Source organism: Elephas maximus, chromosome 10 (assembly GCF_024166365.1).
Source record: "Elephas maximus indicus isolate mEleMax1 chromosome 10, mEleMax1 primary haplotype, whole genome shotgun sequence".
Classification (NCBI taxonomy): Eukaryota; Metazoa; Chordata; class Mammalia; order Proboscidea; family Elephantidae; genus Elephas; species Elephas maximus.
This window is the reverse complement of record NC_064828.1, coordinates 43,413,735-43,440,672: the sequence shown is the minus strand read 5'-3', so window position 1 is coordinate 43,440,672 and position 26,938 is coordinate 43,413,735. Positions and strand designations below refer to the sequence as shown.

Genomic DNA, 26,938 nt, shown 5'->3' with positions numbered 1-26,938 from the left:
TGACGGCAACAGGTTTGGGTTTTTTTTTTTCCCCCTTTTTTTCATCCCTTTACTATGTATGGTTAAGGAAAAATTAAAAAAGAAATGCACCTTTTATATTTTTAGGCCCGGATAGCATTTTTGCAAGGAGAAAGAAAAGGTCAAGAGAACTTGAAGAAGGATTTAGTAAGAAGAATAAAAATGTTAGAATATGCATTAAAACAAGAAAGGTATGTGTGCCTCAGTTTCTTATAAAAACAAAGCAGATCAATATTATTCTCTATTGTACAATGTATTTGAAAGATAAAAGCCCTGCTGAAATGCAAGGTGATATTTTGATTTGACTCTTATGTGAGAAAAGAAAAAATAAATAGATGAAAATCTTCACAGTAAAATAATATGTTTTGTTATGGGATGTAAATTTTTGATTTTTCTTCTAAAAAGACCAAAAAAAAAAATATATATATATATATATATCTTTTTTTTTTCCACTTGAGGCGTGTTTGTTACTGGGTAATTTACCTTTTTTCCCCTCTTTTACAGAGGTAACATTTTTTTGCCCATCCATTTGCAAATAAAATTGAAAAAAATAGGTATTCACGTTATGCTTTGTTATTAGAGAAATCTATAACAGTAGGCAATTAACTGTACAAAAAAACAACAAAAAAAATTCTTTAAACAATTTGTTTATTAAAATTTCAGGGCAAAATACCACAAATTAAAATATGGCACAGAACTGAACCAGGGAGATTTGAAAATGCCAACCTTTGAATCAGGTAAACTTGAATTTTCTTTTTTTTTTTAATTCAAGAAAAATTAGTTTAATGTTCATTTTTATGTAACAAATATGTTTTCCCTACCCTTATTTTTGTTTTGATAGCATTTGTTAGGGGATTACCTTACTTTTTTGCAAATAAATGCACACCTTCTAGGTTTGTTTGCCAGCCAATCCTTTTCCCCCTCAAGATATTTTCACAATTTTTTTTTCATATCCCTGTAAAAAAATTAGCATAGAGCGCTGGCACACCTTGCTGGGGGAGAGAGTGGTTGGCAAACAAACTGCGAAGGTGCATGTTATTTGTGTAGAATATGGTAATTATTGTACCATCTAGAATTTTGGGAGCAAATATGAGTATTGTAATACTGTTTAGAATTTTGCAGAAAAGTATTAAATGAATAAAAATTAGTAGGTTGATCTAGATCTCCACTCTGATGTTACTTGTCCTATTTGATTTTCCCTGCTTTGGAACTTATTTATAACTGGGGTGCATTTTTATAGTAATTAGAGCTGGAAGGCAATACAGTAACTTTTTTCACCTGTAGGTAATGATTGACCCATCCTACATAAATTTAGTTTTTATTATTAATAAGTTTTTTTTATCAGGAAAAACTGATCAGCTCAGTTCAGTACTAAAAATATTAGAAATTTGATAAGAGAGAAGGAAAAAATTACCTCCATTTGGCCTCACTCTTTCCTAAGCAGATAGTAGGTATGAGAGTAGTATCTGATGAAAAATTATGCAGGGAAGAGAGGGCTGAATATAGGAAAGAGCTAACAAGTTTAATGTTAATGTTAGGGTTTCGTGCGATTATAATTTGAAAAGTGTAAAAGAATCTAATTAGTAAAGAAAGTTTTATTTTGCATTTTACATAATTTGGTAATATTACTGGCAATATTTTATTCCTCAGGTATATTTAGAATTCACACACTTTTGATGGTGGAGTCAAATTGAAGCCTATGTTATTCTTGGATACTGATTACTAAGGCAAGAAAAATTGTGTTCATTCTTTATTTAGATACACAGTTTTTTTTGTCTTTCCTACATGTTTCTATACCTAATAAAGTCAAAAGCAGGAAAAATAAAAATTTTTTTTTTTTAAGTGTTGTAGTAAATTTTTAAAATTTAGCTAATTGGTTTTTAGTTCATTGTGAAATACGTAGAACTTGGAAAAAACATACAACTTGCAGATGATCTGTTTTAGGGTCTTCTCCAAATCCGGTTTTAGCAGTAGAACCTTTTATCATATCTTTCAGTTATCTTCAGCTGTAAAATCAAGAGGCATAGATGGGAGCAGCATGGCTTCCCTTTGGTTATGTAGGCTCACTCTGATGCTAGGTAATGATATTATGGTCTCTTCTTGGAAAAGCAAGAGTGAATATTAAAATTTCCTAAAATTGAGGAATAATATAAAATTGAAATATTTTATTTATAAGAGGCACAATAATAACAAAGGTAGTTGTGTTTACTAATTTAGAAAAGCTGTTCAGGATGTTTAGTGAATAGTGTCTAAAAGGTTGGGCAACTATAGACCATGCAAACAAAATGGAATAAAATTATTTACATCAAAATATATGTGGATATAAATAGTAAATGAAACAGGATTGCCTTTTATGTGCTCCCAAAATAAACCAAAATATAAAAAAGAGAAAAGGGGCAAAATACTAATTCAATAGAAGTATAAGTTATGCAAGTTTTTATATATCTCTCTTAGTAATTCAAAGATACGTATATCTTAAGCCCTATCCTATAAAATCGGTTGTATCCAAATACATAAAGAGCTCCTATATACCATAGTAAAACAGCACACTGATACAATTAGACACCTACAAGAATATCTCAAATGAAAAAAGAGACAATTCCAGGTGTCGCTGAAGATGTGGACACTGGTGTTGCTGCTCTGAATGTGACTTGTCAGTATCTACTAAAGGGAACATAGCATACCCTATGACCCAGTAATTCCACTTCTGGATTTTCCATTCTTATAAATGCATTATGTTTACTGTAAGACATATGTAAGAATGTTCATAGTATCATTTGTAATAGTAGAAAATCAGAAACAGATGAAATGTCCTTCAGCATTAGACTAGATAAATATTGAAATAGATTAACATAACAATGCCATTTAGCAACAAAGATGAACAAACTACAACTAAACTCAGCAGCATGGATGAGTCGTGTTAAATTGAAAATTGATAAAAAAATCAATTCAGTTTTTAGAAATCAGGATAGTGTTGATACCCTTTTGGGAGTGGCTAGTGCCTGTAAAAGGGGACAAGGGGAAGTTTTGCAGGGTGTTGATAATGTTTTGTTTCTTCATCTAGTTGCTGGTTACTCGGATGTTTTCAAAAACCCACTGAGCTGTACACTTAATGATATAATTCAAGAATGTCCTTACCTACATTATTTGTAATAGTGAAAAACTGGAAATCAGTTTCAGCATTAGGGGACTGGTTAAATTAAATAGGTATATACTTCCTATGGAATATTATATAACCATTTCATATGATGTTAAGCCATATTTATTGCCATAGAGAAGATGTTCAAGATACATTAAATGTCACAGCAACTTACAGTGCAGTATGTACGCTGGACCCCCCCCCTTTTTTTTTTAAAGGAATATGTATGTATTTTCAAGAGGGGAATTATGGAATGATAGACTTTAAAGTCCTACCAGTTGTTAAGTTTTAGTGATAGGATTTTGGGCAGTTTTTTTTTTTTTTTTTAAACGTATTCTTTCTTCTCCAATAAGTATGTATTTATGTGATTAAAAGATAAATAAAATGTTATAAATAGAAAAATAAACAGGAGAACTATTGACACCATAACATTTAAGATAATTTGGAATGTTAGTAAAAACTTTTCTGGTTTAACTTGATTATAAAAATGAAATTGACTAGATAAAGTCTTGATGAGTCTAGTGATACAGACTCAAAATTAAGTTAGTGTTTTTATATATACGTAATCTGAACAGTGTTGACTTTGAATATCTTATATAAATATAACCTTTCAATTTCATAAGCTTTTTTAATCCCAGCAGAATTCTAGTAACTAAAAAAAGAAAAGAAAAAAAATCTTATTTCTAATAATATTTCATTGGAAGCCTGGGCCTTTGATTTTTGAATCCCTGGCATTAATAACACTTTTGTTTCTCAATTCGGCTCTAGATTTTTAGGTTATTGGGACAAATACAAAAATGAGGGACCCACAGGAGATAATAAAAGTTAACTTCTGCTGTTTAAAAAAATTTAGGTGTGTATATTATATATGTACATGTATTTAATTTTATTGTGCCTTAGGTGAAAGTTTACAGTGCAAACTAGTTTCTCATTAAAAAATTTATACATAAATTGTTTTGTGACATTGGTTGTAATCCCCACATTGTGTCAGTACTCTCGCCCTTTCCCTTTCCACCCTGGCTTTATTTAGGTATATTTTTATGGAAACTTATCCCTAAGAGAAGTTTGGCAGTATTTCCAAGAGTTGAAATAACGGGTGTGAAACTTTTTTTAAACATTTTTAGAAGAAACCAAAGACACAGAGGCTCCCACAGCACCTCAGAATAGCCAGCTAACATGGAAGCAAGGCAGACAGCTGTTACGACAGTGAGTAATGGTTTATTTTCAGCTTTCTTTAAGGATATACATACGAAAGTGCTTATATTTACTTTGCAAGTAAAAAGTTATCGTAATGGAACAAAATACTGTATATTTTTTCATATTGCTTCTTGGGTCTTTTAAAAGTTTGTTTTCTCCATTTTGGGGAGATGTCATTTTCTTATATAGAATGTCCAAAAGCCTTGGCAAACGCCAGAACGGAAACAGTATATAGTTCATACTTCTAGACACCCTCCATCCCTGTCACTGCCAAATTCACATATTAGAGTTTTGTTTAAGTGGGTTGTGACTGACTTAGAGGAGGATTTTTAACTGATTATTTGAAACTTTACAGAAATGGTTTGTCAAACCCTGGTTTTTGTTGAGTTTTTTTTTTTTTTTAATTTTGGTAAAATAGAAAAAACTTTGCCATTTTAACTATATTTCATTGTATGATTCAGTGACATTAATTATTTAGTCAAGATTTGTGTGTGTGTGTGTGTGTGTGTGTGAAAATATAACAAAACATACAACTGTTGAGCAGTTTTTAAATGTGCAGATCAAGGACAAAGGTTATATACTCACATTGTGTCACCGTCCTGTTTCCACCCATATTGGTTCATCACTGTTAGCTTACACTGCCCCGTAAAGTTCTCGTCTGAGCTTTAGGGTTACTATTATCAATTTGATCTCATGTAGATAATTCTTTAAAAAGCACAGTGCTCAAGGCAAACATTCTTTATTAATTGAGCTAAACTATAGTTTAAAAATGACTTTATGGAATAGTTTTGGTTCAGGGTTTAAAAATTGTTTCCAGGCAATAGATCCAGGAGTTCACTCGGTCTCAGTAGATCTAGTAAGTCTGGTTTCCATGAGGATTTGAAACTAAAGTGAGCTTTTGAGCAACCATTTTGATGTTTACTTCTTTGCTATATTGAAAATGTTTTTTTTTAATTGACTTTAAATGAAGGTTTACAGAACAAACTAGTTCCTCATCAAACGGTTAGCACACACATTATTGTATGAGGTTGGTTAACAACCCCACGACATGTCAACACTCTCCCTTCTCAACCCTGAGATCCCTATTACCAGCTTTCTTGTTCCTTCCTACTTCCAGTCCCCACCCCAGGGCTGGTGTGCCCCTTTAGTCTTGTATTATTCCATGGGCCTGTTCAATCTTTGGCTGAAGGGTGACGCTCAGGAGTGACTTCATTACTGAGCTAAAAGGGTGTCTGAGGGCCATACTCTCAGGGTTTCTCCAGTCTTGGTCAGGCCAGCAAGCCTGGTCTTACTTTTTGAGTTAGAATTTTGTTCTACATTTTTCTGCAGCTCTGTCCGGGACCCTCTATTGTGATCCCTGTCAGAGCAGTCAGTGGTGGTAGCCGGGCACCATCTAGTTGCTCTGGACACAGTCTGGTGGAGATTGTGGTAGATGTGGTCCATTAGTCCTTTGGACTAATCTTTCCCTTGTGTCTTTAGTTTTCTTTATTCTTCCTTGCTCCTGAAGGGGTGAGACCAGTGGAGTATCCTAGATGGCTGCTCATAGGCTTTGAAGACTCCAGACGCTACTCACCAAAGTAGGATGTAGAACATTTTCTTTTACAAACTATGTTATACCAATTGAGCTAAATGTTCCCCAAGACCATGGTCCCCATAGCCCTTGGCCTAGCAGTTCAGTCCGTCAGGGAGTTTGAATGTATCCGTGGAGCTTCCATGACCTTGCCTTGTACAGGTGGTGCTGGCTTCCCCAGTATTGAGTACTGTCTTACCCTTCACCAAAGTTACCACTTATCTATTGTCTATTTAGTGTTTTTCCATCCCTACTTCTCCCCCCTCCACCTCATAACCATCAAAGATTGTTTCTTTTTGTTTGTAAACCTTTTCATGAGTTTTTATAGTAGTGGTCTTATACAATATTTGTCCTTTTGTGATTGACTTATTTCACTTAGTATAATGTCCTCCAGATTGATACATGTTATGAGATGCTTCACAGATTCATCGTTCTTTATTGTTGTGTAGTATTCCATTGTGTGTATGTGCCAGTTTATCCATTCATCTGTTGATGGGCATCTAGGTTGTTTTCCATCTTTTTGCTATTAGGAACAATGCTGCAAGGAACATGGGTATACGTATGTATTGGAAGTACTTCTGTGGTGAATCTTGTTTGTTGTCTTTTATTTGTTCTTTTCCTTTATATACTGAAAACTTTGGTACTTGTGTTCTACTGATACTCTGGGTAATTTACAATTATTCAACCTTCTTAACTATAGGTATCTTTAGCTGCCCTTCAGTAACCCAGTGAAATGTGGTCACACCCTGGACCTTATAATTACCTCGAACTACTCTACCTCTGAAGTAGTCCATGACTGGACAGTCGTATTCAACCACTTCAGTCCAGTTCCCATGTTATTTGCCTTCTGGCCATAGCTTCATCTTTAGACCTCAGACTGTTTAATTTTCTTTCCTGTCTTCTTTCTCTGTGGTTGGTTTTATTTTGTTTTCCCCAAGTCCAGCATAGACCCCATGCTCCATCACTCTTTTGCTAGTACCTTTAACTTTCTTGCCACACACTTCTTATCTCCCATTCTGCCCCAGTCATTCTGCTGAACCTGCCTGCAAATCTCCAACCCTAGTTTAGTCTTACTGTCTGATTCTTCTGTGTCTAATTAATTCTTAAATCACAAAGTCACGTGATTTCCATTATATATTCATGGTTTCCTGTCCAAACATTATAGACAAGCTTTATAGCCCTGGTCACCTCCCACTCCCATTGCCCTCAGTAGATATTCTAAACTTTTACCACATCTTAGCCCATTCCCTCTTACTCTCCTTAGAGTACTTCAGGTTCTACTTCACTGAAAACAAAGGCTATGGGGTGAGAGTTCCCTAAACTTAAACTGCTTTCCTTTCTGTAAATGTATTTAAATTTCATACCCAGCACCTTAGTTTCTCATGTTCCATTAAAGGAGATCTTTATCAGTCAGGATTAGAACTTGAACAAGGTTTAGCAAAAACAGATTGATTTGAAGAATGGTGGGGTCACAAGCAGAATTGAGAGAAGTGCTGGAAAACTAAGTGTCAGGAAGTCTGGAGTGGCTCTGAGGACATCTCAGGGTTAGGAAACGCCAGGTTGCAGTCTGTTCTCTGGTTTCTTTTCCTCATTTTATCAGCTTTATACTTTTCTACCAGCTTTCTCCATATGGCAGGGTACTCCCTATTTTTTTTAAGTGTAGTAAAAAATATATAACAAAACATTGGCCATTTCATCCATGTTTATGTGTACAATTTAGTGACATTAATTACATTCATCATGTCGTTCAGCCATCACCATCACTAACCTTTTAGTTAATCTTCATGCATTTTCCTCCCGTTTTCTATTTTGGTGTTCTGCTAAAGCTAACGCAGACAAACGTGTTCAGGAGACTTTTTATGTTCATATTTGCTCTCTTGGAAACATTTGGCATTAACTATTCATTCCTTTTTTTTTTTTTTTGCTTCCATCACACCACTCTCTGCTATTATTTTTTCCCCCGATTTCATAGTTCGTTTTCATTTTTCCCTTGAGTTTCTCTTATTCTTCTAGCCTTTTAGATGTTGTATCCCTAAGCTTTCTGATGTTATATATACTTTTTCTCTGGGTTACTTCACGTAAATCCATGGCTTTAAATACCACCAAACGCTGATGACTCTATACCTAGTCCAGTCTCTTCTCAGCTTTTGACCTTTTTTATCCAAGTGCCTCATAAACATTGTCACTTGATTGTTTCATACACACTATGTGGTTGTCTGATAAAGCCTAACCAGACTTGTTGCCATTGTGTCGATTCCCATTCACAGCAACCCTATAGGATGGAATAGAACTGCCCTATAGGGTTTCCAGGAAACCCTGGTGGTGTAGTGGTTAAGTGCTATGGCTGCTAATCAAAGGGTCAGCAGTTTGAATCTGCCAGGCGCTCCTTGGAAACTCTGTGGGGCAGTTCTGCTCTGTCCTATAGGGTCGCTATGAATCGGAATCGACTCGATGGCACTAGGTTATAGGGTTTCCAAGGTTGTAAATCTTCACAGAAGCAGACTGCCACATCTTTCTCCTGCGGAGCGGCTGGTAGGTTCGAACTGCCAACCTTTTGGTTAGCAGCTGAGTGCTTAACCACTGTACCACCAGGACTCCTTGGTTGTCTAATACCAAAAAACCAGAAAAGCAACCTTGCTGCCATCGAGCCGATTCTGATTCACAGCGACCCTATAGGACAGAGTAGAACTGCTCTAGAGGGTTTCAGCAGAGTGGCTGGTGGATTCAAACTGCCAACCTTTTGGTTAGCAGCTGGTCTCTTAACCACTGTGTCATCAGGGCTGTCTAATAGGTACCCTATAAACCTGATTCTGACCTTTTATTCACCATGTCAGCCTTCCAAGGTAGAAGCCTGAAAATTTTCCAGAACTCTTGCATCTTTTCTCATTCTACTGCCACATTTATTTGTGCACCAAGTCCCAAAGATTATGCCTTACTTATTTTTCTCATATTTATGTCCTTTTTCCATTTTTGCTTCTTGCTGTGCTCAGTGTCCTAATTTGTCTTCCTGTCATCAGATGTCTTAATTTTCTAGTGCTGCGGTAACAAAAAATACCAGAAGTGAATGACTTTAAAGAACAGAAATTTATTTTCTAACACTTCTGGGGCCCAGAAGTCTGAATTCTGGGCATCAGCTCTAGGGAAAGGCTGCTCTTTGTCTATTTGAGTTTCCCTTGGCTGCCAGCAAGCCTTGGTATTTCTGGCCTTCTATATTAATCTGCTTCCATTTTCACACGTGTGTGTCTGTGTCTATTTTATATGGTTTAGGATCCATCCTACTCTGGTATGATCTCATTAATATCACAGCAGCAACAAAGACCCCCCTATTTCCAAACAGGGTCATATATGCTTGTATAGGCGTTAGAATTTAACATAATTTTTCAGGGGATACAGTTTAATACATAACATCAGCCTTCACCTAAAAATCTCCTTTTTCCAGCAGCATTTAAGGTTCCTTTTTAGAATCCTTTATTAGCCCCTCAAATACTTTAGGGAGAAATTCTTTAACTTGTCACACAAAGCCATTCTTGACTGTCATTATCTGTATGTCATGATGCCCACCCCCCCCCCGGCTTTTTTCCAGTCTCATCCTGGATCTTGGGTTAAGCTCTCTGGTTTAAACACAGAGAAAGCTTGAAAACCACAGAACTAGAGGAATACTGTGGGATTTTAGATCCTAGAAGGACAAGTAAGTAGCTGGTCCATCAAACTCTGGTTAAGAACCCCAGGTTTAGTGTGTCACTGTTCTGTGATTCAGTTCTACTTATTCTCTACCATTCTCTGGACATTTTAAAGGAAAAAAAGTACATGTACATACATACATACACACATATAAATATGCTGTTGACTTTTGAAAGCTTTTTAAGGCTCAAAGGCTTTATAGGTTTCACATAAATGGCTCTTAATCAATGTCAGCCATACTATAAGCTCTTATTTAAATTTTGGTTTACAATTGGCATTATTCTTATAGAAGTGGAACTAGTCTGTAGAAAAGAAAGTTATTAAGACAAGAAAGAATACATTTTATAGGCTTATGGGCTTTTGTAAAAATTGTTAACATTTTGAGTCTCGACAGTTGCTTATACTATGTGGAATTTAATATTTTTAATTTTCTTTTATAGATATCTTCAGGAAGTAGGTTACACAGATACAATATTAGATGTACGGTCTCAGCGGGTAAGGTCATTACTTGGACTATCCAATTCAGAACCAAACGGATCAGTAGAAACAAAAAATTTAGAACAGATCCTGAATGGAGGTGAATCTCCTAAACCAAAAGGACAAGAAATCAAAAGGTATGAATTATATTTGTAGATTAACATTTTTTATAAAATCAATATTACATATTTTCTAGCTCCTTGTTACCATTGTTAATTTTTAAAGCAAATAGGGTTGAGATTTAAACACTTCTTCTCCCCTCTGTCCTCCCCCCATTAGTGCCATGAACATATTACATTTTCTATTAAAGTGCTTTTTAAATTACCTATATTAAGTTTCAATGCCAAGAGAATATCTGTAGTTCTGAAATAGGTGCAGAATTAAAATAAAAAATTAAGGATGATTTCATGTAGTTCTGGGCTATTTTAACATCCTGATTTTTTAAAATTTTAGCTGGAATATTTTCAATGAATTGTAATGCTACTCTGTCACTGGGAGTGGGGTGCTGCTCTAACAGATACCTAAAATGTAGAAGTGGTTTTGAAACTGTGAATGAATAGAGGATGGAAGAATTTTAAAGTGCCTAAAAGTCTAGAACAAGTGTGCGGTTTAAAGTCAGGGAAGGTGTGAAACAGGCTTGTATCTTTTCACCATAATTTATTCAGCCTGTATGCTGAACAAATAATCCAAGAACAGAGCATCAGGATTGGAGAAAAACTCATTACCAACCTGCGTTATGCAGATGTCACACCCTTCCTTGCTGAAAGTGAAGAGGACTTAAAGCACTTACTGATGAGGATCAAAGACCACAGCCTTCGGTGTGGATTACACCTCAACATAAAGAAAACAGAAATTCTCACAACTGGACCAATAAATAGTAGCATGATAAACAGAGAAAAGATTGATGTCGTCAAGGATTTCATTTTACTTGGGTCCACAATCAATACCCATGGAAACAGCAGTCAGGAAATCAAATGACACATTGCATTGGGCAGATCTGCTGCAAAGGACCTCTTCAAAGTGTTGAAGAAGAATCGACTCCTTCGAGTTGTGGTGTTGAAAAGAATGTTGACTATACCATGAACCTCCAAAAGAACGAAGAAATCTGTCTTGGAAGAAGTACATCCAGAATGGTTCTTAGAGGCCAGGATGATGAGACTTTGTCTCACATACTTTGGACATGTTATCAGAAGGGACCAATTCCCTGGAGGACTTAATGCTTGATAAGGTGGAGGGTCAGCCGAAAAGAGGAAGACACTCAATGAGATGGATTAACACAGTGGCTGCAACAGTGGGCTCAAGCATAGCAACAATCATGGGGATAGCTCAGAACTGAGCAGTGTTCGTTCTGTTGTACATGGGGACGTTGTGAGTCGGAATCGACTTGATGGCACCTGACAACAACTCCTGTAGCACTAGAATAAACTGAGTATGAAAGAAACAAAGCTTTGTGTTGTGTTTGAGCTCAGGAAGCTACCAGATACACTTTTTAAAAACATCTTTATTGAGATATTAGGTACGTAACAAAATGCACCCACTGGAAGTATACAACTTACTGATCTTCTAGGATATTCATACATTTGTGTAGTGGTCACCACAATCTAAACAGAACATTTATATTACCCCCAAAACAAGCCCCTTTTCCGTTAGCTGCCACTCCGCATTCTCTCCTTGTTGTTGTTAGTTGCCATTAAGTTGATTCCGACTCATGGTGACCCCATGTGTTACAGAGTAGAACTGCTCCATAGGGTTTTCTTGTCTGTAATCTTGATGGAAGCAGATTACCAGGCGTGTCATCCATTGTACAGTTAGGTGAGTTTGAATTGCCAACCTTTAGGTTACTAGTCAAGCGATAATCGTTTATGCCACCTGGGTACTCCATTCTCCCTACTCCCCTCCAACCCTAGGCAACCACTACTCTTCTTTCTGTCTACATATTTGCCTATTCCAGACATTTTATGTAAATGGTCTCTTCTGACTGGCTTCTTTAGCATAATATTTTCAAGGCTCATCCATGTTGTAATATGTTTCAGTACTTCATTCCTTTTTATTGCCAAATAACTCTCTGTTCTGTGGATATGCCACATTTGTTTATTCATTGCTTGTCCAGCAGATGGATATTTGGGTTGGTTCCACTCTTTTGGAATAATGAATTTTTGAGCATTTGCTTTGAACATTTGTGTACATGTGTGCATATATGTTTATAATTCTCTTGAGTGCATACCCTGGGAGTGGAACTGCTCTCTCATATGGCGACTCTTTCTTTAAGTTTTTGAGGAACTGCCAAACTAATTTCCAAAGCAGCTGCATCGTTTTACATTCCCACAAGCAGTGTATGAGAGTTTCAGTTCTGTCACATACTCGTCAACGCTTGTTATTGTTTGTCTACCACATATTTCTCATTAATACGGGCTTGATAAATGCAAGGAGTTAAGCAGGTGGAACTTTTTAGCAGCAGACATTACCCTGGGTTTACGTATATAGGTTGGAAGTACAAAGAAAAGAAAAAAACAGGAGCTAAAAAACCAGAAAGAGTTCATTATGAGTTTGTGTTGAATTTAAAGGAATTAATGATATGTGCAGTTTATAAACTAATACTGTTGCATACTTTAAATGTATTTTTGTCATTATACAGTTATCTAAAACATATTCTATAAACTTTGAAATTAACATAAGCCTTTGATTTAGGGCTATATTTCTGAGAAATAAGCTCCTTAATAAAAACGGTTTGACATCTAATAAAGCACATATTTTCTTTACTCTGGATTTTGGAAAGTATAGAGTGTTTTTGTAGCGTAGGTGGAAACAGAAGTAATATGCAATTGTAACTCAACTAGTCAACTCACCAGGCTCAGCCGTTCACAGGCTTTATAAATATTTTAGAGTAATGCTGTTCACTGTATCACACCTGAATCTGAAGTAAATTGATGAGAGACTGTAGCTTCTCCTTATGAAGCTTCTTGCCTTTGTAAGATTAAAACTTTGATAGTTGTTTTTAATCAAGGCTGGTTCCCCTCTTAATGAGGATACTTACATATTCTGATCAGCACTAATGTTGGTGTGGTATGGTTCAGCCATTTTCAGGACCACTGAAAACCAATAGGAATAAGAAAATAATCCTGACGTGAATTGAGATTTCAGGAAAAAAAGATGTTTACCACATTTTTGTTTATTATAGTAAAAAAAATTATGAACAGTCTAAATGTCCAACAGTAGAGGAATAGTAAATTTTAGACTCATTAGCAGAAGCAACGTACCTAATGGTTAAGAATGTGAATTCTGAAGATGTACTGTGACTGGGTTTGAATTCTGACTGTACCACTTAATAAATGTGACTTTGGGCAAGATACTTTATTTATTTAAATTTGTATTGTGCTTTAAGTGAAAGTTTACAAATCAAGTCAGTCTCTCATACAAAAATTTATGTACACTTTGCTATATACTCCTAGTTGCTCTCCCTACTTTATTTTCCTGCACCTTAGTTTCCTCATTTGTGAAATGGGGACGATATTACCTACTCAATAGGGTTGATGTGAGGAATAGTGAACTTGTGTAAAGTACTTAGAACAGTGCTAAATAAATGTTGGCTATTATGAAATATTGTGTATCCAGTTGGAATGTGACCCCACTGAGAATAGTGTTTACTAGTTTCTGCTGAGTACACTATTGTGTTTAGTATAGAATGTTTTGGGTGTGTAGTGCATCATACTGCAAAGCATCAACTTCATGAGAATTCATTGTAGGAGAGAGTTCTCTTAGATCTTGTGACTGGGAAAAGCTGTGCTACTTCTTAAGCGATTGGTCTGATTTACCTTTGAACGTCTAGTAGTTGTTCCCTTTCTCTTTTTGGTCTGGCTGTTTGTAGTATCAGGGTGGCTTCCCACTAGAAAGAGTAAGCCTTTTCAGAAAAGCCTTGCAAAAAAGATAAAGGCCCTTTGCTTACCAACCTTACCCTTGGCTTTGTTTTATTTTTCCTTCATCTAGACATTTTTTTTCCTGTTGTTTGCCTTTTTAGAATGAGAGAGGATAGTAAATAAATAGGTGTTGACAAAGAAAATTTAAGTATGGTAGCTTAAAGCACATTTTACTTGTATGCTTTCCAGAAACTGCTAAAATGATAGTTGAGAGCTTTCTAAAGATGCATAAGAACAAAAAAATGAGCCCTGGTGGAGCAGTGGTTAAGTGCTCAGCTGCTAACTGAAAGGTCCATAGTTTACACCTTCCAGCTGCTCCACGGAAGAAATGACTTGGCATCTGCTTCCTTAAAGATTTACAGCCTACAAAACCTTATGGGGCCCTTTTACTCTATAATATAGGGGTTCTTTGAGTCAGAAGCAACTTGATGGCATACAAAAACAGCAACATACATAAAGAATGAAAGATGGAGATGCTAACAGTTGTGGAAGCTGGAAAGAAAATGGACGAATGGCAACTGATTAGTAGGCCTGAGAAAGCTAAAGTCTAAGTGCATTAAGAAACAAATAGGAAGAAGAAAGGGAACAAATCAAGGTCCAGAATCCCAGAAAAGCTCAACTGCTCAGGAATTAGAGGTATCACATACATTGGAGACCACAGATTTAGACAGGGCTATGAATAGAGGGAAACCCTGGTGGCGTAGTGGTTAAGAGCTATGGCTGTTAACCAAAAGGTTGGCGGTTTGAGTCCACCAGACGCTCCTTGGAAACCCTGTGGGGCAGCTGTCCTCTGTCCTATAGGGTTACTATGAGTCGTTTTCAACTCGACAGCAGTGGGTTTGGTTTTTTTTTTTTTTTTTGGATGAATAGAGACTTGATTTAGGTTTATTTAAGAAGCACTTAGAATCTCAGATCTCGTCTTTTTTTCTGTGCAACTGGATGAACACCCCTCCCCTACCCCAGAAGAATGGTGGTACAGTCTCTGGTGTAGTTGAATCAGTAATTTCTGATTTCTTAAGATATCAAGTAACTGCAGGGTGGAGTATTATGTGAAAGTCTCTAGCTGAACAGAGAGATCCCCTGCTTTCTTCCTCTACTTGGTTTCTAGTATACTGGTATATTGGTACCTGGTTTATATCCCTTCCAGGCAGTATACCAAAACTGATCACACTTATAGAAAAGACCTAATGATTTTGACAGTTGGGGTCTGCCAGTGAAATAGCTAGGCCTTTGTCCTATCATGCAAAAGTGAAGCTCACTACTTGAAAAAACAAGCCTCACCCATATACACAAAATACCCAGTTAGCGTTTTGGTGCTTTACTCTTAAATGTGACTACTCAAGGAAAGAGTTTAATGTGAAAACTAGAGAACAAAGGAACCAAACCAAACAGATCTGCAGGGAGCAGTAGAATTTCACAACTATAATTACGGTCCTGAGGAGAACTGAGAGAAGACAATGCATCTACAAAACAAATAGGATGCTATTAAAAAAGATTCAGTCAGAGATCTTAGAAATAAAATATTTGGTAGAAATAATTTCCACGTGTAAAACTTGAAAAGATAGGTTGAAGGACTCTTCTAGAAAAAGAAAAGAAAAATAGAACAAAAAAGAAAGGAAAACTCAAAGGTCAGACCAGGAAGTTCAACATTTGACTAACAGAAGTACCAGAGAAGAGAACAGGTAAAAAGGTGTAGAAAAGATTATTAAAGTAGTAATACAAACAATTTCCCAGAGTATATTTTCAAAAATGTTTTCCCAGATTGAAAGAGTTCGGCACAAGTAAGCAATAAAATTTCCAACATGAGATCTATACAAAGGCCATCATCCTGAATACTGAAAATGAAGAGGAGAGTTTAAAATATTCCAGATAGAAATATCATTGAGAATCAGACTGATACCAGATTATCATCAATATTCAAAACTAGAAAATAGTAGGGCATTGGATTCAAGATTCTGAGGAGAAGTTATTTCCATTTAGATTTCTATACCGAGCCAAATAACTCAGTTGCATGAAAGAGTAGAAAAAAGACACATTCAGATATGGAAGTCTCAAATTCACTCCCCATTCACCTTTTTTCAGGAAGCTTTTAGAAGATATGCCTCAGCAACGTGAGAGAGTAAATCAAGAAGGTGGAAAGTGCAGGATCTAGGAAAAAGATGGTCTAACACGGAGGGAAGCAAAGGAAGTTTCAAGAAACAGTTGTGCAGTGGGCTTGTAGAGTAGCCAGCATGGAATGGAAGAAGACAGCATTAGAAAGAGAGTCTCTTAGAAAATATCAGATGAATACATTACCTGATGTGTTCGAGGATTTTGACAGGAGATTTACAGTCCTGCTAGAGAACTTCTGGGAAAAAATAAGTAATAACATCCTTAGAAAACTAATTGATTTAAAAAAAACTAGAGAATTATTAATTTCAGGAAAACCGTATGTACAAGAAAGAAAGTGGAATCATTGATTATAATGTGGTTTGAATGGAAATAATATTTACGTAATCATAATGTAATCATGGAATATTAATTTAGCCAAAAGGAAATTGATGTAATTATATTACCCATCAGTATAGTAGAAGGAGCAAGTGTGAGTATGGATGGTCACATACTTAGCATATTACAATCTAAAAATGTTTTTTTAGAAATGCTAGAATAAATAACAGAAGAAACTACTAAAAGTTTAAAATGGTTGTTTCTAGCATATAGGAATGAAATCTAGGGAAGAATGGTGGGTAGTAGATTCTGTTATTCATCATAAGCCTTATAAAATTATTTGGAACTATTTGACTTTTAAAGCCATGCATATGTATTGCTGTCATAAAATGTAATTATAAAAACCTAGAATGTGAGCTCTCATTTTAGAGATAGAAATTTCTGTCCAAGGGATTAAAAAACAAAACAACAAAACCCATCACTGTCAAGTCAATTCCAACTCATAGCGACCCTATAGGAAAGAGTGGAACTGCCCCATAGAGTTTCCAGGGAGCACCTGGTGGATTCGAACTGCTGACCTCTTGGTTAGCAGCCATCGCTCTTAACCACCATGCCACCAGGGTATAGTAGTACAAAGTTTATTGAAGTTCAAAGTAATATTCTTGTACCTTTAAAACAAAAAAACCCGGTATTTTCTGTGATCGAAAGATTTGTCAAATGCTTACTTTGCCTTTCTTTCAATCCTCAAATATTAAGATATAAATGTTGAACTGAAGAGTGTGTGTTCTGTTGTTGTGGTAAGCCTGTTTTTACTAATTTACTTTCGGAAAACCCATCTTTTTCTGTACTTAGCCTTCATGCAGATCCTTAAACAGTGTGCTCGATGGGTCGAGTATAGTAGACCCCAAAAATACTACTAAATGTAGTCCAAATTATACTATGTCCTTAATTTGGACTAATGGAGGAAACAAATCTGGGATCAGAACCTCTCAATTTTAGATTATTCTTTTTTTTACCATGTACTCTTAGCGTTGGTAAGGATCTTTCAGATCATCTAATTCAATCCTACATTTTACTGGTAAAAAAAATTGAGGCTAAAAGATTTAAGTGACGTGGCCTGACTCAAGCAGAGACTTTTTCATGAGTCTTTGTTCAGCTTAATTTTCTACTGTTTTGTTGCTGCCGCTACTGTTAGATATTTAAACAACTTTATAGAAACCTCCTTTTTTATACATTGAGGAATTAAAATTAGGATAAAAGACTTGATTTAGTAAGTAGATAAAATAGATTATTACTGTTACCTATTAAATAAGTGGTTCTGAAAGACGTTGAAAGTATTTCTTAGAAAAAAACAGTTTAAGGGTCTTTTTTTCTAAGTAAGAAAATGTATGAAATGGATTGGGATATTGTTCTATGTCAGATTTATTATTATTATTTATTATCACTTAAAATCTGGGCAGCGTGATACTTTGGTATTTACCATTTTAATCCTCAAACATTTAGGCCAAGCGAGGATGTAGAGCTTTAAGAAATGCTAAACTTATGTTGCTTATTTTTGCTGGCTTTATTTTGAGAGATAATAGAAAATATGAGTACCTAATGCTATAGGCTTATTTTTTGATGCAGTAATTGCCTCAAATACCCTGGGCAATAAAAGTCAGAGAAACTAAATCTACAGAAAGCAATCCCTTTTACCTTAATCCTGGAACATAAATAATTTTTCAGACTTTTTTGGGGGGGAGTGGGAAAATATTAGAGCAATACATTGTAAGTAAGTTGTCATTTGAATCTGTGTAGGTACCTTTAAGTACTGTTTTAAAATAGGAGCCCGCAAGAAATACTAGAATTAATCACCAGAACACACGGATTCATCTTTTCCCCCTTGTACAGGCCCTCTGGTGATGTTCTTGAGACTTTTAATTTCTTAGAAAATGCTGATGACAGTGATGAAGAAGAGGAAAATGACATGATTGAAGGCATCCCAGAAGGAAAGGACAAACATCGGATGAATAAGCACAAAGTAAAAACTCGTTTTTATGTTTTCATTAGCTAATGTATGTGTGGAAACCCTGGTGGCGTAGCGGTTAAGTGCTACGGCTGCTAACCAAAGGGTCGGCAGTTCGCATCCACCAGGCACTCCTTGGAAACTCTATAGGGCAGTTCTACTCTGTTCTATAGGGTCTCTATGAGTTGGAATCGACTCGACAGCACTGGGTTGGTGGGTTTTTAACGTACATGTGGAAACCTGGTGGTATAGTGGTTAAGAGTTAAGGTCAGCAGTTTGAATCCTCCAGGTGCTCCTTGGAAACCCTATAGGGCAGTTCTGCTCTGTCCTGTATGGTCGCTACGAGTTGGAATCGACTTGACAGCAACAGAGTTTTGGTAATGTATGTGTATACACACATGTATTTAAAATAATTTCATATTTCAGAACAGAAGTTACTGAGGCATCTTACGTAAGTGACATTGGAAGGATGGATTATTTTTTCTTTTGTGATGTTTCACTTAAAATTTTATATAGTCAGCTCTTACTGAATTATCAACATATTAAAAAAAAAAAAAAAACCCTTTGCCATCCAGTTGATTCTGACTTATAGCAACCCTGTAGGGCAGAGTAGAACTGCCCCCTAGCGTTTCCAAGGAATGGCTGGTGGATTAGAACTGCTGACCTTTTGGTTAGCGGCTAAGCTCCTAACCATGTGCCACCAGGACTCTGTAGACATAGAGAAGAAATTATTTGTTCTATTATTTGCAAGAAAGGGCCTGTTTTTAGTATGACTAGTTTTGAAACTTTTTTTACAAAAGCGACTCACTTCCCTTAATCTATCTGCCACTATTGAAAATTACTGCTGAAGTCCATCTTTTCGTGGACAATAAACAGGTGATAAATGAACTGAAGCTTCAGTGGAGATACTTCCACCCTAAGTGTGGGAGCAATGCATGAATTGTGAATATATGTTTTAGTATTCTCATTTGCTGTACGGATCCATGAAAATTTACTTCTGTTCATAATCTAAAAAATCAGCTTATCTATTTTAGCGGCGATGGGGGTTAGCTGTAGCAACAGAATGATACGTTTGTGAATTATCAGAATACTGTATGTTATTTCAAGAATGTGTAAAAGGGTGTTCATTTGTGGTTCTTCGGAATGTTACAGTTCTGTGGAGAAAATGTCAGTGTTCCTCAAAAGCTTCCAGTCTACAACAGCAGTTTTCAGCCTTTTTGCCACATTTCATATGTGTCGCATACTCTATTGAGTAAATAGCGATTTTGATTCTTCCCAGTCTTTTTGGTTTGCTCTTAGGTAAAGCAGTGTTATAACTACCACAGCTTTTAACTTAGATATTATTCTTATTAGCTGTGCCATATCCTTATTATCTAGGCTGTGGGTTATAGACTAAGCATGTAGTTCTCAGTGTGTGAAGTCAATTCAAGACAACATACCAGAATGCAAGCAAGTGACTGAGACTTTAGTTGGTATAACTATGAATTTACTATAGTTTATAAGAAAAAATTTAATATTTTCTGTGATTAGCAGTTTGATCATTCTTAATACCAAGGTACTTGCATCACATGTAACAACTGGTCTTGGCACGGCACTGTTGAGAACTAATCTAGACAATAATTTGGGATTTGTGAACTATGTGGAAAATCTAAAATTTTGTGTCCAAAAGAATTATAAAAATGGGTGTATAAATGTAAAGACAATTGTATGAAGACATTAAAGGGATCCCTTTAAAATTTAGGATAAAAGTAATTCTTGGGTTATGGTTTATTTGCAGATAGGTAATGAAGGCTTAGCTGCTGACCTTACTGATGACCCTGATACTGAAGAAGCACTGAAAGAATTTGATTTTTTAGTGACTGCTGAAGATGGTGAAGGAGCTGGAGAGGCACGGAGTTCAGGGGATGGCACAGAATGGGGTAAGGTGATAAAGAAATATGGGTGGGGAGGGTGTAGCCCTTACAGATGAATTATTATTAAATATTTTATGTGGCATGTGTGTATCTGAATGTATGGTGGCAGTTAAACGGGAAGCGAGGGGAAGTGGTATTGAATAATTTCAGGATGTTTTGCACCAACTTGTTTAGGTTTGATAACTAAACTCAAATATATGGCTTTTGGTTTTTGAAATTTATCCTGATTTAAAGTTGAAACATTTAGTTGATTTGGAAATTCAGTTCCTTTTCTCTCAGCAGATTTTTTTTTTTTTTTAAATAAACATGTATTCAGTTATAAACATTCCCATTATTTGGGAATGAATCTAGGCTTCAAGAAGATTGAACTTTTTAAATATGCCCTTATGGTGTTACTTGATTTATTCCTAGGAATGAATAAAGTTACTAGTCCTGAATTATAGGTCTGTATTGAATAAGATTTAATGAAGATATTAAACTTGATTGTATATAATATTCAGTGTGCAAATGTTAGGGCCTAGCCTTTGGAAGTGATACGTAATGCTAATAATAATCCAGTTGTAACTAAGAGGGACAAAACACAATCCCTCTGTACAGGGTAAAAACCTTATTAGAAAGTAAAATAAAAGCATGCAAATTTTAAAAAATAGCCGAGGTTCAGTATATTATTCTTACTAAATATTATTATTCAATCATGTTTTAATATTAGCACATTTTCTGGTAGGTAGAACTCAAAGTGTGCTTACAAAGTTCTTTTGGAGAAGGTTACTAAGTACCTTCATATTTCACTTGAACACCAAAGTTGCTTAGTTACTGGTGAATTTTCACTAGATACTTTAAAACTACTTTGGTGATAGGAAGCACACTTGGATTAAAAAAAAAAAAAATCTCATTTATGTATTGAAACTTCATATTGCTAATAACAGGAGAGACAAACCTAAGAGATAATATGTTTATTAAATCTCTTGATGTAAAAATGCATTCAAGCACTTAAAAGATCTGAATTTTGTTACCAACTTTATCACTGTTTATAACTCTCAAGTATTGTTTAGACCTTACTCATTTATTCTGTAAATGGAAAAAGAAGGGGTACATCAATTCAAAACACAAGGTACCTCCACAGTACTTTCTAGACTTTGAATGTACATTTTTGTACTTATTATTTGAAGATAGATACGTTTCTTTAATAGTTTACCCTTCTTAAGAATTAGCCTTCCTCAGGAGATAACAATAAAAGTTAAGTTTTCAACTTTTAGCTTCTCTGTTCAACCTATTCAGCAGCACATTCAATGTGGGAAATACCATATTTTTTCTCCATTAATTTCTAAAGTACCTGTTTTTTCCTGATGATACAATAATGCGTATATATTTTAGAAAGCTTGGAGCCCACAGATAACATGAAGAAGAAATGAAAAATCACCTATTAGAGAAAATCATGATTAACACACAGACACAGCACATACGCTCGTACTCATTCACACATTCTTATTTAATTAAAAAAGATTTGCTGTATACTGATTTGTAACCCACACTTTTCATTTAGTATTTGTTCTTCTGCAGTATCATTTTTAAAGCTGCATAACATTCTGTCAGTACGCACCGCAGTTTATTTACCCAGGGCCATTCTTACACACGTATAGATTACTTGCATTTAATAAAAAAAAAAAAAAAGAATTTATCAAGCATCTGTCTAGCTATATCTTGGCACATATCCATTTCTGTTTTTTTAGGCCAAAATTGCTTGAAGTTGAACTGTCCGTTAAAAGGATATACAAAAATTTCAGGAATTTAATTTGTATGTAATGGCATTATTTCTTTAATAAAAGGCACCGTATTAGGTACCAATGTTTGGTCCTTCTTTCCATTGACTTCTGACTGTAGAGTAGAATTTAAAGAGGACCCAAGCAGTGAATGATAACTATTAATACATTTACCATCAATATTTGAGAGTGACCTGTATGTATCTCCCTGTGTAGGTGGAAGTTACTTATAAATCCTCTTCATTCTAGACAAGATGGAAATATTATTTTTAAAGCATTTTAAGTTCCTGAGAAGGACTCTTTTAAGTACTAACTGGTTCAAGTTGTTTCTTTCCTCAAGAAATGAAAAACTGTCAGAGGATCTATGTATGCAGTGTTCTGGAAGTTCATCGTTTCTCCCCAGCAGATTCATATTTAGTTTTTCCAAATGAAAGAGGATGGATATACAAGCATTCCTTTATATTTATTTAATTCATTATTAAAAATTTGTTCTTATAAATGGGAAGTTGGCAGTTTTCAGATGTAAATTGTTGAGTGAAGGAAACAGGTATTTTTCCTAAATATAAATAGTCTTCACCTAATGAAACATATCCTAGTACTTGCCCAAATTGGCTAATCTGTGTTATTTTTTATCTTGTACAGTAGCAACCTGCTCAGTTATCTATGCTTTTGAATCATTTTGTCTTGTAAAACCTCTGCTTTTTAAAAAGGTCTTTTATCATTTTTTTCTTTTGTCAGCGAAGTTACTTAGGCTGAGTGTAGTATTAGTCTTTCGTTCTTCTCATAACCAAAAATATTAGATAGCATTTCTTATTTTCGCCATTTCTCTCATGGAGACAAAACATTTTAAGGATGTTCAGTTATTTGCTCCTACACTTTGAAACTGTGATCTGTGGAAATCTGTAGGACTACAAAAAATGCAATTAGTAGCTGAATGTATTTAAACACAGTGGATAACTACACTGAGCCTTTGTATAAAGTTAGTTATAAATTTATGTCACATTTTGATAGGTTTATATAATTCTTCTGCCCTGGTAATTAGAATTACCGTAATAGATTTCATGTTTTTATAGTTTCGAGTTGTCACAAGTCAGCTTTTTTTGTGCATATTTGTATATCTTTCAAACAAAACAGTTCCCTTAACTGATTCAACCTCATTTCTTGATTTTTTTGTCTTCCCCCTAGATTTTTTAAAAACAGGATTAACATGTAGAAGATTATGCTGCCTCTTCCCTTTTGTTCTTATCTATTTCTTGTAAGCAATATCAAATCAGCTGTTACTTACCAGGCAAGTTTCAGGATATTGTTTGTGCACATATGCAGTCACCAACCTGTTTTTTACACTACCTGTGCTTACCTTTGTTTTCTAGATTTGAGATTATCTTGCAAGTAGTGTTTTGTTCCCCTTAAGCTTATCTTTTTAGATTCCCTTTGCTTTTTCACTCCACTCCCTTTTGCTGCTTGAGTTAGAGCTATTCATAGCTTTATTCTTTCTATAAAGGTATTTTTAAAAACTGCTTGGCTATCTTATTAAATTTTTTTGACTTACCTATTTCCTTTATGAAATTTATACCACTTAATGTTTTTTTTTTGTCTCTTTGAGATTTAAGAAGTATTTTCTCAAAATATATTGATTTGTCTTTAAAATTGGAATTGTTAGCTTTATTAAGATGAATGCACATGATTAATGCCTTAGATCACGTTTTTCTTTGAGTATTCAATAAATGACAGATTCCTGATATAATTTTCAGAAAACTTCATGGTTAGAATATACCAAAAAGTAAGTTTTCTCTTTAAATTACTATTAAAATTGCAGGTTCGAGAAATAATTGTAAATTTCTGTCTTGAGTAACTTATTTTCAAGTAATTCAAGTTAGCAAGTTAACTTAAAAGCTTTGGATTTAACTTTTCACATAATCACCTGTGATCATAGGTGAGTCCATAAGGGTGAAAGTGATGACAGTCGCAGTCGGAAAGACTCAAGGTACGGTAAATTTGGTACCTTGAGGTTCAGAAATTTGAATTTCTATGTGCCATTCAATTATGAGAATTTTTTGTTTACCACACACACATTACATCAATCTCTAAAGAATAAATGGCTTTTTTTGTGCCTACTTAATAGCTTAAGTCAGTGAGGTTTAGAGGGATTACAAGATTTTTAAGCAAGAATATAATGAGTTGTTAAAAATTTAAGCCCGATAATAAATCAAGGGGCGCTGCTAAAACTGCATCTAAACTCGTAACAATCAGCAAACTGCTTTTCTCTAAAATCTTAAAAGCTTGAGCATTCTGCACCTGGGGAAATAACCTCACATACCAAAGCAACATTTCTTGGACACACATGAGGGAAAAGCATCATTAAAACTTATTATTTGAATTTTAAAACAAATGTATTTATAATGGCATGCTATAAATACAGTGTGTATTATTCTGCGTGATAAATCAACAAAGCCTCCTTTAAAAAAAAAAAATTTAAACCTGTTTTCCCTAAAATCTCACTATTCAGTCTTATTGACTTAGCCCTATGTGTTTTGGCATAGTTTTTTTTTTTTTTTCCCAAAAGCATGGTTAAAAAATTCCTAGTTGTTTAGTAACAGGTTTTAAACTTCCTAATAACATGGCTGTCTAAAAACTAAACAAAAAAGGGAAAAATCCATAATACTTAAAATAATTCTAAAAGATTTACTTTTATACTGTTTCTTTTTTAACAGTTTTTCTCTAGTTTATTGTGCAGTAAATTTTTTTTTTGGAGGCACAGTATTTAATTAAAACAAATATGGATTCGTTATGCAGCTAAAATAGCTCAACTGTGTTTTCTTTAACAGATGTACATGCTTTTCACTGCTTTTATCTTACACTGAAAAAATTAACCCTAAAAAAATTCTTCAGTGGAGTTTGAGTTTTATTTTTTTGCAGATCTTAGTTGTAGACCAGTGGAAGAAGGTAATGAGATGTTAAGCTTTTTGGATGTGGTCGGGGGCAGAGGTGGGGTTCTCTGAAAGTTTTGTATGGATTTTCAAGACATTACACTTTGGAGCTACCTATGTGTGTGGCATAGGCTGGACTGCCTCTCCACTAGTACAGCTGTCCTGTGCATGCAGACTCAGTGTGCCAGGAGGGGCATGAATAGTTTCATTAATAAAACAATGCTGACTTTTCCAGCTGTCACTTTTATAAGTAGTTTGCATGTAATTCACTCATTTGCTTTTATGATGCTGGCCAAATAATCTTTTAACACTTTTATAAAGATGCAGTGATCTCATTTGTGTAACATTAGATTTCTGATGTCAGTCCATTGAAAGAATATCAGTTACTGAAGAATGATAACCTTTAAATTTGTGATTTGTAAAAATGAAGCGTCATTTAACTGCTGTCAGCATTAAATGTTTAGAAACTTAAGACAATGGCATTTAGAGTTTGAGTTGTGAATAACAAAACTGAGTCTGCACCTTAAAAGTATTTTGAGTATGTGTTCCTTTTTTTTATGATTATGTGAAGCTATAAGAGATTACTGCCAATAGCTGTATTGCCAATTGCTGATTTTTTTTCTTTTAATAATATGCTGCATGTAGACAAAGATGACCTTTCCCCAACTGCTGAGGTTTGGGATGTAGACCAGGGACTAATAAGTAAGCTGAAGGAACAGTACAAGAAGGAACGAAAGGGGAAGAAAGGGGTGAAGAGTAAGTGCAGATTCTATTATAATACTGTATACAAATATTGAGAAAAAACAATTTCGATTCTGTTTTTTTTCTTAATACAAACTTTCATTGTTTCATGAAGGGAGCAACCAACTTTAAACTTTGTCTGTTGTATAATTGAAATTCATTTGAATATAATTTAGAATGTCCTATTGATCAAGTAGAAAGTCATTTTCAATTATGTGGATGGGGTGAAGGAAAGATTTCAAGTTTTGTTTGGGTTTTAAAATATTTACCAAATTGTAAGGGATTTTGGCCTTAGAATTAAAAATAACAGAAATTTGTCCAAAAGGGAGAAGCATAAATGTCTCCATTTTTGATACATAGATATCATAGCTATACCAACCCATATCTAGTTAGATTTCTTAGTTTGAGGATCCTGACATACAGTGAGTAGGAAAGCCCTTCCCATAGTCTCTGCACTCTGGTCTTATCCAGCCAAAAACAGTAACAACAAAAAATCTCTCCTGTACAGTATTTTCTTGGCTACTCTGATGGGGGCAGGAGCCCAGGGAGAGAGGTAATGGTGGTAGTGGAGTTTGTTTGATCAATAGCAGTGTGTCTTTTTGTGCCTAATGTACTTTTCAGTGTGTTGTGTTCTGACCAGTGTACCGTGAAACTGTAAATGCAGCTAGAGCACCTGTCTCAAAGAAGTAGTTGATCTCTATTTTCTGAATCAAACTTAAAAACACCTCATGAAAAGCATCTTGAGACCTAGGACTATTAAATGGAATTTGAAACTTACTTTTATATGTATATAATTTTTGTTGTGCTTTAAGTGAAAGTTTACAAATCAAGTCAGTCTCTCACTCAAAAACCCATATACACCTTGCTGCACACTCCCAATTACTCTCCCCCTAATGAGACAGCCCACTCTCTCCCTCCACTCTCTCTTTTCGTATCCATTTTACCAGTTTGTAACCCCCTCCACCCTCTCATCTCCCCTCCAGGCGGGAGATGCCAACATAGTCTCAAGTGTCCACCTGATCCGAGGAGCTCACTCCTCACCGGCATCCCTCTCCAACCCATTGTCCAGTCCAATCCTTGTCTGAAGAGTTGGCTTCGGGAATGGTTCCTGTCCTGGGCCAGCAGAAGGTCTGGGGGCCATGACCACCGGGGTCCTTCCAGTCTCAGTT

General features: G+C 35.3%; 1 protein-coding gene across 5 annotated transcripts in view; it reads left to right on the top strand.

Moving 5' to 3' along the window:
- STRN3 (striatin 3) overlaps positions 1-26,938 on the top strand; it is a 110,698-nt gene that overhangs the window by 48,561 nt on the left and 35,199 nt on the right. For 3 of the 5 annotated variants that reach the window (XM_049898721.1, XM_049898724.1, XM_049898725.1), the window contains exons 2-8: positions 106-209; positions 682-755; positions 4,282-4,363; positions 10,046-10,219; positions 18,314-18,443; positions 20,206-20,347; positions 25,674-25,784. In XM_049898721.1, coding sequence (XP_049754678.1) covers positions 106-209; positions 682-755; positions 4,282-4,363; positions 10,046-10,219; positions 18,314-18,443; positions 20,206-20,347; positions 25,674-25,784 — 817 coding nt within the window. The remainder of the gene's footprint in view (positions 1-105; positions 210-681; positions 756-4,281; positions 4,364-10,045; positions 10,220-18,313; positions 18,444-20,205; positions 20,348-25,673; positions 25,785-26,938) is intronic. The other 2 variants (XM_049898722.1, XM_049898723.1) reach the window with 1 other exon arrangement.